The sequence below is a fragment of the Sarcophilus harrisii genome, chromosome 5 (assembly GCF_902635505.1).
Source record: "Sarcophilus harrisii chromosome 5, mSarHar1.11, whole genome shotgun sequence".
Classification (NCBI taxonomy): domain Eukaryota; kingdom Metazoa; phylum Chordata; class Mammalia; order Dasyuromorphia; family Dasyuridae; genus Sarcophilus; species Sarcophilus harrisii.
The window spans coordinates 191,994,921-192,009,245 of record NC_045430.1 but is presented as its reverse complement, the minus strand read 5'-3'; the positions used below and the strand labels follow the sequence as shown (position 1 = coordinate 192,009,245).

Sequence of the window (14,325 nt, the reverse complement as noted above, 5' to 3'; positions counted from 1 at the left end):
TGTCTGATTTTATGGATAGAAATTCATTTTAGAGGAATTATAGTGAAGAGTTAAAACATAAGGTTCTCATCTTGGTTTTACTAACTTGCTAAGTGATTACGGTTAACTAATTTAATCTCCTTTTTTGCCTTCATTTCTTCATTTGCCAAATGTAGGAATGATCTTTACTATAATTTCCTCACAAGAAAGTGTGTAAAAGTACTTTGAAAGAAGAATAGTCTAGAAAGTAATAGTACCATGGGGCTTTGAAAGGTGTGGTGTTTGAGAAAAAAAATTAAAAATGGGACATACGCAGGCAGAAAAATGTAGCATATTTATTTTACATTTGAAACTAGTCTCAGATGTTCAGTTAGCCTAATAGGTTGACTAAATGGGGGCGGGGGGGGGGGGGGGAAGGGGAGAGCCTAGGGTTTAAAGCTCAGTTGATTATTTTCAAGGTCTTCATATTAACCCCATATCTTCTTTTTTTCTGGGGAGGAATTGAATTCTGGTCCTCAGGGCAAACATCATCCAGATGGAAAGCAGCTCTACATCCTACATTCACAGTCCCTGAGAAAGAGAATAGTTCAATGTCCTTCAATACCTCTCAGCCTTGTGGGCACACTTCTCCAACTCAGTCTGCAACACTGTTCTTCAAACTCAGCCACAGCACATTACTTTTCCCTTATTTCATCTCAGCCCACCTCCCACCTTGCCTAATTTCTCTTTCCTTTTGGTCATTTCTTGCCTTTGATCTTCCCATTTCCCTTCAGCCCTCTTGCCATAGATGCCTTCTCTATATCCCTCCCTGACTTAGCCTTGGTGGCCCCTCACTTACTGCTGCTTTGGATGATCCAGTAGAAGGTCTTAGTTTCCCCAGGACATGCACAAAAAGAATAAGTCAAATTTTTGAAGGGGAAGTCAATGGATGGGTTGCTCAGGGTGTAGATTTTGACCTAGGAAGAAGGAGTTGGTAATAATGCACTAGAGTCCTCATTTAGCACTTTTGAGGAGAAATGTGAGAGAGAGGTAGAGAAGAAGAAAAGAAGAGGTAGAGAAACAATGAAAAAAATCACAGCCTGGTAAATAGTAGAGGAAATAATGTAAGACTAGAGATTGGGAAGACGTTAATCAATGAAGTGGCCCATATACTAAAATAATTAGATTAGCACACACACACACAAACATATAAACAAAAGTTTATATATGTCTATGAGTAAGGGAATGAATGAATGAATGAAGGACAAAAAAACATTTATTGAGTCTTTACTACATTCTAAGTATTATGCTAATCAGTGGATATATAAATTTGGCATGATTTGAATAGCTCTTAACAAACAAACAAACAAACAAACAAACTTCTCATTCTAGTTTACCTGAGATTGAAAGTGATTTTCCCTTTTTACTTATTTGAACAATTAATAGAATTTAGGATTAGAAGGCATCTGAAACACAATCTGATTCACTTAGATAAGGAAAATGAAGTTTAAAGAGAAGAAAGTTTTCTGAAATAGTAAACAGCAGATTAGGAATTTGAACCCATATCTTTTATCTTTAATCTTGACTTTTTCTTCTATAAATATATATCTTGCAAGCCATTCCCATACTTATAAAAGCACCTTTCTCCTCAACTCCATTTTTCAGAAACAGTCTTCCTCTGAAATTTAATTCAAGTTACAACTCTTATGAAGCTTTCTCTGATCCTCTCAGCTCTTAGTAAAGTTTTTATTTTTTTTGTACATTTATTTTTTGCACATATATCTTTCAAAATAAAATAAAATCTTGAGATGGAGGACTGTTGCATTTTTCTTTTTGTATCCTCAACATCTAGTATAATTCCTGGACCTAGAATCAGAAAAGACATGAGTTCCAATTTACCCCAAACATTTACTAGCTGTGTGACCTTTGACGTCTTGTATGCCTCAGTTTTTGTATCTGTAAAAAGAGATTATAATAGCATCTATTTCCCAGGATTGTTGTAGGGAACATTAGTCCTATAATGCCATTGATATATGGAAATTTGAAAGGAAGAAACTTTCTCTGTCCAGGATACATTAGCATCTTCTTTGCAACTTATGGTTTTAGAGAGTTGTCTTTTGCATTGAAGTAACCTGTTTATGGTCACACAGTCAGTAGAGATTAGAGGTAGGACTGGAACCCAAGTTTTTCCGAGCTTCAAGGTCAGTTCTCCATCTATTACTTCATGCATTAGTAGGCACTTAGTAAATGTTTGGTGTTGTTGGTGATATTACAACAGAATAAACAACAGAAACAGGTTATTGTAAGAAAGGTTCTGAAGTTTTTTTGTTTTTTTTTAAAGTGGCCATTTAGCCTTTTCTTATTTTTTACAAATTTGCTTTTTTGGTTAGTTAATATTTTCATAGGAGACAGTAAAGTTTTGCACTGACTAGAGTATAGCACAAAAGTCAGAGTTTTGTTATTGTAATCAAGTCAGGAATATGGGCCAAGAAAGTAGAGTGCAAAATTTTTTCTTCTATATTTATATTGTTTACCCTTCAAATACATATGTAGACTAAAGAACTTCTGTTTGATTTTTTTCCCCTCGACATCCTTGAAATAAGTTTTGAGGTCAAAGGATCTCCTTCATGGATTAAATGTACATACATTAGAAAGAATTTTCTAACTCTAAATCAAATAGTTGTCTGTCAGCACAGATTTCAAATCAATGCTAGACACAGGAAATTAGAAGAATAGGTATGATCATAACTTAAATAACCTAGTTGACTTTTGTCATCTCTTCTTAGTTAGGTGAAGTGGCTCATATCCTTAACTATGAAATTGAGTTTAGTCATTTGTCCTGAAGAGGCTTTCTAATCATTGCCTCTTAGCCAAAGAGAACCGAGGAGATGACTCTGAGGAGCTGAAACCTAGAAGATAGTATCAGAGAGAAGTTCAGTGACTGTGAGTTTAACTAACTGGAGATCAACAGGGAGTATTATCCTTATCACAGGACATAAGAAGCCATACATATAAGGTTGTAAGTATGAATTCCATTGGGCATATATATGCCTGGTCATGCTTGCTTCAAAATATGTGTCTTGTGCTCTTGCATGTGCTCTTGTTCCATGTATTTTTAAAATTGGGCCCTTTCCCACTAGCAGTATGGTGTGTGTGTGTGTGTGTGGGAACTTTTCCTATTATTTTATTTATGGTACTCCTTTATTTAGTGCATTTGTTTGAAATAGTGTCCTCTGGCTGTCTTGTAAATATCAATATGCTAGTTGGGGATCACTAGCTATGGTTTCTAGTGGGTGTTAACTCACAAAATTGCTGGAACCTGTGCAACTAAATAATGGAGCTAAGTTGACAATTGTATTCCAGTTATTTTATGAAAGACATTTGCAAAATATACCTCCTCAGGCTATGTGTGGAATGTTGTTCTTTGTTCATTTTCAAAGAGGAACAATGACATCATGGGGTGATTTCTTGACTTGTGCTTGAATTGGATTTAAGTGGGGCAGAGTTGCACAACTGTCAACCTTGCTCTCTCTTCCAGAGCCATCAAAGTCCAGTGGCAAGATAAAAGTCAGGATGACTGGTGATGACCCAGAATGCAATGGATGACCTTGTTGCCTTCTGTGCCTGACTAAGCCCTAAGTGCTCTACTTTTAAAGTGCTTTCTTTATCTGCTTTCATGGCCATAGAAACAAATTGTTCTCATCTACCCATTTCAATCTTCTTGTGCTTGGTTTACTAAGGTATATGAGGTATTCAGGGAGGACTAGCACTTCTAGAGTGAGGGGCTTGCCAAGCTCTTTTTAGGACTGCCCATCCATCTTTGGTGTCCACCTTCACTCACCTTTCACTTGTGGTTCCAAAAAACTAAAGCATGCATAGTGGACAGAAACCCACAAACCACCTTGGCAGAGAGGTTAAATGCATGGAATAGGCTTCTGTGGGACAAATGAGAAAGATCATCCACACTGCAGTAACATCGATATGAATTTGAATTTCCCTGAGGAGATATTGGTTGTCAGCATGAAGGTACATACTGGGACTCAGGTATAGGACCTGATGAATCACTTTGGTGTGTCAGCATTGATTTTGAGTGGTCATCTGTGAGGAGGAAGAGCTGCGCTTTGAGAGTTGTCTATCTCTATGTTTGAATGCCCTTGATTTGTTTTTTATATACAAATGCATATATGTGGGTATATATACATACATGCATGTATATTTATCCTTATACATATTTACACATGTAGGCATATATGTATGAATATGCAAACATATATTTGTATATACATACATACATATATATATATTCATGCTTTTCTAGGCTATGATATAAGCAAAATAATCATTATGGATTTTATAAGCCAGACCAGTTATTTTACATGTATGTGATTATGTGGTTAAAAATTCAGAGTTGTATTGCTGTGTATGATTGCTGTGTATGATTTCAGGGAATATTCACACCATTTCTGTCCAGGCACTGAAACGTTGGTGGGAAATGATGGATTTGGATTCATTATAAGGAACTTTTTATATCAGTTATACCCCATGCATAGTGGGACAAGGATAATGAGAGTGCTAGCTATGTGACTATCAGACAATTTCAGCAGTATGGCATACTTTCCATAGGATAGAATGGACCAAATAAAGCACTGTTGTGCAAAGTAAACTATTTAAGCCAACAATACATTTATAGGATTGCAGATTTAGAGTTTGAAGGAATAATAGATTCTGTTATGTCTTCTTTCAATGAACAAGGAGACTGAGGTGCATAGAAATTAAGTGATTTGTTCAAGGTCACTTAACTAAATATCTGAGTAAAGATCTGAATTACAAGTCTTTCTGACTAAAAGCCCAAATACTTTATTGACTTATAATTATTACACTAATTTTCTTGTCTATTTAGGTATTAGATACTTTGATGGGAAATGATGGTAGAATGGTGGATGGTGGGAAATCTCTACAAGGGATATATACATCAGATATACTGATATTATCCACCCTGGGTGCTGGTAAGAATGACAGTACATATGTGGACAGGATTAATGTGAGCTTTGTGTTATCTAAGGAAGTAGTGGGTGTATGTGAGAAAGTGAGCACCGACTGGTATGTCTACACCTGGGGAATAGCTTTGTGATGTCACTATTTTTGGCACCAATTCAAGCCTGTACAAGGTATAGGCAGAATATCATAGACACTGAACTAAGGCTGTCTAGTTGAATCCTTTGGCAATCTATGTATAATGTGAAGAAACTTCCAGGAGGAGAGAAGCCAGTGGTAGCAGAAGGCATCAAAGAAACACTGAATCCTTCACTCTGAGAATGGAGCCAGAGAATTCTCACTCTTTATAACTTCACAATCACGAAGTCTATAGCATGGAAGAATCAATTGAGGAAAAAATGCAGTAAAAATAATGAAGTTTTTTTCCCCCACTAAATGAATAGAAAGTAGATGTGCATAGTGCACATAATCTGCCTTAATGAGACCTGGCCATTTCAAGAGAAGGTTGCCTTGTTGTCAATGACATCATCAAATTGTCTAGCAGCTCATATGTAATGACTATATTAGAGCTTATTGTTCTTCTTCATTTTCAAAGAGAATCAATAACATCACTCAGTGATGTCTTGGATTTGCATGAGGTGGAGTTGCACAGTAATAATCAGCCTTAAGTTCCCTTCCAGAATCCTCAAAGTCCAGTGGGAAGACAAAAGTCAAGATGACTGATAATGGCCCAGGATGACATAGATGACCTTAGCTCTTCAATGTTTGACCAAGCTCTAAGTGTTCCACAGTACCTGTTTCATCCTCCTTCGTGGCCATTGGAACAAATTGTTTTTATTTGTCCATTCCACTGGGGGAAGTCTTCACATGCTTGAGGGAGACATCTCCTTAACTCAAAATCAAGACTAAGAAGAGATAAACTAGAGCTTAAAAGAGAGGTTTAAATTAGAATAATGCACAAGGTCATAACTTTAAGATGCCCTGCTAGGTAACCAGTGCTTTCAGTATTAGAACTACACAATAAATATTATTGTGTATTATGTTAGGCAAAGACAAAAGAAGACAGCCTCCATCTTTCCAGAAATATTATGAGAATATGGGCTCAACTCTATAACCAACTTACCAGTTTTCAATATCTTAAGAAGAAGGCTATATGGAAGTATAGTTATCTTGATGATTTCATTGTTTTTAGAAATACATTATAAAAACACCAGAAAAGACTAAATTAATTGTTAAATTGTCTAGATTGTGCTAGTCTGAAAATACCCATTGATATGTGCCAGTTTTTCAAGTCTTTATCAGTAAACAACTTCAGATTAGTATCTTCCAGCTAGCCTAACAGTTTATTCAGTGAGTCATATAGTATCTGAACAAAGAGTATGCATAGATTTAAAGAAGACAATAACATTTGGTGACTACTATTAAAAATATGCGAGGAATTAACATTGTTAGTAGTAATCTCATTCATGAGGATGTAATTGAGAAAAAATAGAAGCAAGACACTAAAGTTGGTCTGTTTTGACTCTCCCATACCTGGAATACTCTTGTCCTTTTCATCTTCCCCTCCTGTGTTTCCTGACTTCTTTCAAGACCAACTGAAATCTCAAATTCTATAAGTAGTCTTTTCTGGTCTCCCTTATTCCCCATTATTGATTACATCCAGTTTAACCTCTATATATCTTATTTGTACATAACTGTTTTTATGGTGTTTTTTCCCCAGTAGAACAGTCTCTTTGAGAGCAGGAATTGTCTTTTGCCTTTCTGTGTATCCTTAGCACTTAGCAGTGTTTAGCACAAATAGACTCTTAATAAATGCTTGTTGATTGATTGATTGCTAAATACTTTTTGGAGATCATGTATTGAGAATTATGCCAATATATTTAAAACATAGCCATTTGTCTCATACAGGTATCAGTGTTGATTTATGCAAACCAAACCAACACTTTCTGCTGGGCAAATATTATAGGCTTGGCACTGGTCTTATAGAATATGAGTTACTAGTTAATTATTGTATTTTTTTCATTATAGTTCTTACTGACAGTGAGACTTACTATCCCATATACAAGTTGGAATTCTTGGTGTTAAAGGGGACTATTACTGAAAAGTTGTGAAATTATGTATATGGATTCAGTTTCAAGTATAGGTTAACAATAATATACTGACATTTATACCATCACTAAGTTGGATATTACTTGAAAGAGATGAGTAGAGTCACTAATTGACTACAAGTCAGTGTGTGCTATTAGCTATAGGAAACTAATATAGTATTAGATGCTACTTCTGTGGGTCATGTGACTGACACTGAAGAGCAGTAAAAAAGGTGATTGCATTGAACCAATTCTCTTTGACTTGTATATATCTTACATTATTGGAGTAGAAAAGAATATTAGGTTGAAGAACCATGAAAAGTGGTAGAAGTCAAGATATAAAAGAATGGATCTTTGGGGCAGAAATTTTGTTCCTCAAGTGGGAGTTATATACTGGAGTTCTATGAGAGAGATAGTAACTGATTCCCCCCCCAGGTACTAAGAAGCATGTAGTATTTCCAGGACTTTTCCTTCTATGGAATGTAAAGTAGATTGTAAGTAAAGTGGATACTTCGGTCAAAAGAGAACATTTAAATTAGTAGGACAGATTTTATACTTACTCTAAGTGAGACTTGGGCTCAATGTAATCAAAAGAAAGTGATACTATATTAGGTGCATATTTAGAAACTATAGATACTAGAAAGCTTTTGAAGTTTATATATATAAGCAGTATATTTGGACTAAATGACAAAATAATAAACAGCCTACTAGTGGTGATGGAATATTCCATCTGGCATACATAAACATATCCAGTCAATAATAAGAAAATTTTTAGTGTCTGTAAGATGTTGTGGGAAAACTATTTCTCTGAATATGACTTTTCTGCCAAGATCTATTCTGACCAAACAGAGTTTGAAAGTAACTACTTAAGTATATGCTGGCCAAGGCAGGAATCAAGGCTCTTAGACTATCATCACAATACCCCTCTTAACTTGAGTGTTTCAGTCATAAACTCTTGATCATATTGCAACCCTAATCTGAGCAAAAGGCTCAATGGAGAGACTTTCAAGTGCTTCAGCATAGTCCAAAGCAAACAGGAAACCTCCAAAGGCCAGACCTCCTTATGCTTCAATGTAGAAACACTCCATTGGCCTCTGTACTATGACCAGAGCTCCTATCAGGTAAACTGCCAGACTCTTTCATCTGCCAGTAGCATCAACCACTTCCACACTACTCCCATAGTACAGATATAAGGGCCCCCCTGTGAGTCTCAGGCAACATCAGTACAGCAGCAGGTCAAGAGTCAGGGTCTGCAGACCCTGACACAAAAAGCCTGAGATAATGTTCCTTCCACTCTGGAAGCAGATTTCAAATTTAAAAAAAGGGGGAAAGCCAAAAAAGATGAGCAAAATTAAAATAAAAAAAGAATTTGGCCATAGAATGTTATTATGATAACAAGGAAGATTAAGGCACTATTTAAGAAGAGAAAAACAATGTCAAAAAAAAACAAAAACCTATGCGCAAAACTCTAAAGAAAAATGGGAAGTATAGCAAGTCCAGAAAGAAATAATGGAAAAACTCAAAAAGGATCTTACAAATCAAAAAAGAGAGGAAGAAGAAAAATTGGGAAAATAAATGAGTGGTACAAGAGTTATGAAAAATAGAGCCAACATCCTGGAAAAAGAAAACAACTGCTTAAAAAGCAGAATTAGCCAAATGGAAAAGGAGATACAAAAATCCACTAAAGAAAACAATTCCTTTAAAAGTATGATTAGCCAAATAGAGAAGGAAGCACAAAACTAAATAAGAAAAAAAACTCCTTAAAATTAGGATTGGTTAAGTGGAACCTAACAACTCTATAAAAACATCAAGAATTAATAAAACAAATTCAAAAGAATGAAAAAATAGAAGGCTCAATGGAGTCAACATGTAGCATTTTTACTGTATGCATTTATGTATACATGTTATTAAGAAAAGATGCTTCTGGCTTCAACTCATATTTGTTAATGTTTGGGAGACAGCTATTCCCCACTAAGTTGTTCTCTGGAGACTAAAAAGATGAAGACACAAAAAATAAAGAAAAAAAGAAAAGAAACATAAAAAAAATAAGCAGCCAACATATCTCTTTGCTGATAAATCATCTAAAAGGTCTTTCTAGCTGTGGTTTCATCTCAGAAAAGTTGACATAATCCTCATCTTCATCCTCATCCTCACTAATATTTATATAATATTTTCAGCTTTTCAAAGCACTTTGCTAACATGTTTTAGCATATACACATGTATATGTTAATCCATTTTAACCTTACAATAACTTTGTGAAGTAGATTCCTATTTTATATGTAATTCCTATTTTACAGATGAGAAAATTGAGGCAAGAGAGAGGTAAGTGACTTGCCCTGGCTCATAGGATTCAAATTAAGATCCTCTTGCCTTCAAGTCTTGAACTCTCCATTATTTTAACTAACTGAAATAAATTACTTCACAACTACTGGATTTTAGAAGATCTCCCATAAAGGGAAGAAGTTCTGTTAAAAAATCTTCTTGTTCAGGGAACATATGTCTTTTCTTGTAACTTTATTTCCTATATTGCCTGATTAAATGCTTTTTGTTTAAACTAAAGTTTCTTCTTGAACAGCTGGTAAAAATAAGCACTCTTTTTGGGGGTCCATGAGTTTTGGTTTTGATTTACTTTATCTTGGACAGTTTTTCATGCTGCCCACATGGAAAAGGCACTGTTCCAGATGCTAAATTTGAAAATACAAGGAAAAAAATTCATGAGGGAATGGAATACTGGGTGGGTAATAGAAAGTAAAGGGTAGTGAGTGGGTGGCAGTAATAAACTCTGGGAGAGGAGAGATTGGTATCGAGGTTTCTAGGCATTAACAAGTCTAAGCTGATCATTCTATTGGAAACCTGAAGAGCTGTAAAAATGGCAAAAAAGCCCCAAATCAGTGAGGACAGGCTTCTAGAGATGACTTACTTTTCATAATGGATGAAATGCATTGTAGTTGAAAGGAAAAATTTGATAAAAGAGGATGGTTTGAAGTTTGAACTTGATCAATTTTAGCTTTCCTTCCCTTTAGGCTTTGTCCTAGATGGGAATGTGTTTGTTAACTGTTGGTGGGCCAACTAACTCTAGGGAAGAGACTTAATGATATAAAATGAGAGATATACTCCTCCAAGAGGACACATTATCCATGAAGAACAATGAAAGTTTGAATCCTTTCTTCCTCCCAGTTTATATACTTTTTCACTCATCTACCTCTACTGACTAATTTGTGAAAAATGGGATATCTACTTTCTTTATATTCTGTCCTCCTCTAGTCTTAGTAATGACTATAGGGAATGGGAATGGGGAGAGAGGAGATGAGTCCTAGAGTAGATCATCTAATTCCCATTGCCACTTCCCTGTTTCCTTTCTACTCATTATTCTCCCTCTTCTTTTCTCTCTTCTAAATGAGATTCTCAATCAAATTAATGAGCTAATTGAGCCAATGAGCATTTATACTTGCTTCTCCCTTCTTTCTTTCACCTCTGTATTTTCTTTACTCCCTTCCCTCTCAATAAAATCTCTGTCTCACTCACCGGAGCACAATCTGTCCAATATGATTGAACATGACATGCCAATTCGACTTTTCCCCCTGGTTTTGCAGGCTCCATTGGGATCACGTTAACATCAAGCAGCTTTTGTCTGGTAACAAAAAGAGAGAAAGAAAGAATTCCCCTATCCTTCTTACAAATAGATCAAGAAACAAGAGGGTTGGGGGTTGAAAGTAGGGATGAACCAAAGAAGAATAGAAATGTGAGGCGTCTAGGAGAAATGTGATCATGTGGTGTAGATAATCATTTCCTCCATATATTTCATTTCCAAGGACTTTCTATTTTTAAGCCCCACTTCTCTCCCAGAAAGGAAAGGATAACTGAAACCCAGAGGGCAAGACATGAGATGCTATCAGAATAAAGTGTTCATATTTCTGATTATATACTAAGGGAACAGGTTAGGGATTGGCTTCTTTTTATTCTTTATAGCTCCAAGTCAAAGCAACTAGACTGGTAAGAAAAGTACCAACTGAGTGAAATAATCTAGATTTTAGACCTGGAGGGGGATTTAGGAACTGTTTAGTCAAACCTCCTTAATTTATATAATAGAAAATGAGGGTACAATTAGATGTCATGACCTGTGGATCCAAGAGACCTCCTTAGCTCTGAAATTCCCTTACATGCCCATTTTTCTGACACAAAGCATTATACCTCAGAAACACTGTGCTCGAAGAGGTGTGTGTGTGTGTGTATGTGTGTGTGTGTGTGTGTGTGTGTGTGTGTGTGTGTGTGTGTGTGTGTTTTCAGGGAAAGGGGTCTACAGACTCAAATTTCAAAAAGAATTGGATATTTTTTGAACAATGGCTCTTAAGTTGAATGTAAGTATGGTTATTTGCAAAAGTAGTTGCTGTGCAATCTAAGACAGAGTCAGTTCTGTCTAGGATTTTCTAAAGCATAAGTCCATTGATTGTGGTTTCCTAAAGACCAAGAGTATCCCCACCAACATTAGATATTTGGTTCCTTTTCAGAAGCCAAAGCCAAAAATGCAACTTAGAAGTCCTATATTCTTAGCTCCCTCCTTATAGTATTGGACACTAGTAGATTTCATCCTTCCTTTATTTTTTCCTCTTCCTTTGAATAATTCCCACCTGCACTTCCATATATGTCCCCTCTAATCTCCAACACTCTATCTTCCCACTCTTTCCCTCACATGAGTTGTCTTCCTCTTAGAAACCAAAGCTTGTCTCATTTTTGAGATATTTCAATACAAAGGTTCTATTCCTTCCAAGAATCCAAACTTTCATGTTTCCCAGTCCCCCACCCCAGTATGAGATTAGATAAGGGCTAATCATTCTATAAAGGAATAGAACTCCTGGATTCTATACTTCTATCTGAATCTATTCCTCAGCACCATTTCATGGAGTCGAGTCCTAGGGTGTGTTCACCTACTAAAAAATTGTCTATTTATCCATCCATCCATCCATTCATCTATTTATCTATCTCCCCAAGAGGAAGGGCTAGGATGAAAATAAGGAGATAGGAAACAAGGTAATTTTGTACTTATGTCTACTTTTCACTCACTAGCTCCAGATCAGAGATCTAAATTGGACTACTTGGCTTAGTGCTCATGAAAGAAACATAGATTGGCCGAAAGTAGATTGTCTCCTCCCAATTTCAGGACTTATGTCAATATGTTATTAGAAAAATTATGACAGTCTCTCGTTATAGTAACTAGTGTCTTGAATACCTTTTTTACCATGGTCTACCCAGAGTCATCTCTTTGACCCATAATTTTAATATTTTCTCCCTTCAGTAGAGATTTACAAAGAGGAAAATCAAAGCACAGAAAAAGAAGAGGATTCATGGTAGGGGCAGGAGCCAATTCTAGATTTTTTCTCTCTCTAAATATCTTGTTCTTATCACCAGGAATTGAGAGAAATAGTTAGGGAAGGGATAAATCTCCTATCAAAGGGGAAAAGAGATTTCTAGGTAGAAAATATGGCATGTTGTTATTAGAAGATGGGAATACTGGGTGGTATAATATTTTGAGAGGCAAGTGAGGTCTTTGGGTTGCAAGATAAACCCTTTCTGAGAGACTAGAGAGACAGTGCCTAGAAAAGGGGTGGCTTACATTTTTGCTTCAGTGGTCTGTAGTTGGAGGTAGATTCCCAGAAAGATGGCAGTGATGCAAGAACTCAGGATCTGCAGATAGTACATCCTAAAGGAACCAGAAAATAATATTAAAAAAATTAGGGTACTAACCTAGGACCTTCTATTTAAAGATATAAAAGGAAGGCAGGGCAACTGTTGGGCAGCCTTGTACTCTGGCTCCTACTGATCCCTGCTTGTCTCTGCTAGGTTTATGCTTCTATAAAAACATATCAGCATTCAGAAAGTTGAATTGGCAATGTTCTGGAGGGGAGGAGTTGAGCACTTTTTCTTTATTTTGCAGTATTGGAGAGTGTTCAATCTAAAAGTGATCTTAAAGAACAGGATGTTTCATCATAATCCTTTCAACTCTCATCACATTAGGACAAGAGGTGGCAGGATTTCAAAGGCCATCTAGGCCAACCCTTTCTCCTTTTCCTCCCCATTTGTAGATGAGTAAACTTCAGGCTAAGGTCACATAGATTGGAGGCATCAGAGGTGAGACTTTAAAGCCAAGTCCTTTGACTCCAGAGTTAGGGCTCTTTTCATTGTATTATTCTACCATCTCACATCTTGGCTTAGGCTTATCAGGCATAGCTTCTCTAAAAATAGATTTACTGTTACACTTATGGTGCAGATCCCACAGAGCCATTCAACCAATTTCATGCTGATTATAGCCTGGAGAATGCCTCTGAAATTCTCTATGTGAGAGGAAGTGAGTCATCCTTCCAGCCCCATGTCTAACCAGTACCCCAAGAAGTCCTTGGCTCAACATCCACCTCAGAGCCTGAACAAAGTGAAGTGGAATTCCTGCTGCTGCCAATTAGCACCCTATCATAACAGTGGAAACTTTCTTGGGCTCCTCCTCCTCCTTAGTTTAGGTTTTTAGAGAAAAAATTTTCTTTCTATCCTATATCCCATGTACCTCACCAGAATCTTCTCTTTTCTTAGGTTTATAAAAACAAACAAATAAATGAACAAAAAACAGTAGGGATTCCCCACTCCCTGACAGGGATTTCATGGAAAGTACCTGCGTGAGAAGAGTGATAGTGGATTAGTATAAGCACAGCTAATCAAAGGAATCAAGTGTTATTTTTTAAAGAAAAGAGATGGGGAGAAATAAAATGAAAGAATTGAATGGTGGAAAGCAAAAGTTAAATACTTATAAACTTAAATATGAAAGTCTCCAATAAAAAGAAAGAAAATTTAGGAAGAAAAGTAAGAAATAAAATCCCAATTTTTTTTTGTTGATAAGTATATTTTAAAAATAAAGCCACACAAAATAAAAATGGGATGGCCATGTTGTATAGTCATTTTTGGTTATGTCCAACTCTTTGTGATCCATGTTTTAAAATTTTCTTGGCAAAGATGCTGGAGTAGTTTGCTATTTTTTTCTCCTGAAGCAAACAGAGTTAAGTGAATGAAGCCAGATTTGGACTCAGATATTCCTAACTCCAGGGCTGATATTCCAGCTACTTAGTTACCCCAAGAGTGGGATAGACCAAAACAAGACTATATATATATATATATATATATATATATATATATATATATACACATATATATATATACATATATATATTTATATACACACACACATATATATATATGTACATACACACACACACACACCCATACACACATATATATATATGTG

General features: G+C 36.0%; 1 protein-coding gene across 1 annotated transcript; it reads right to left on the bottom strand.

Moving 5' to 3' along the window:
- Positions 1-273: 273 nt before the first annotated feature.
- On the bottom strand, positions 274-12,941 carry PIP (prolactin induced protein). The gene is made up of 4 exons (XM_031939251.1): positions 12,652-12,941; positions 10,566-10,671; positions 818-935; positions 274-549 (listed from the first exon to the last, which is right to left on the bottom strand). The coding sequence occupies exons 1-4, from the start codon at positions 12,735-12,737 to the stop codon at positions 419-421; spliced, it is 441 nt and encodes a 146-aa protein (XP_031795111.1). The 5' UTR covers positions 12,738-12,941; the 3' UTR covers positions 274-418.
- Between the last annotated feature and the right edge of the window lie 1,384 nt (positions 12,942-14,325).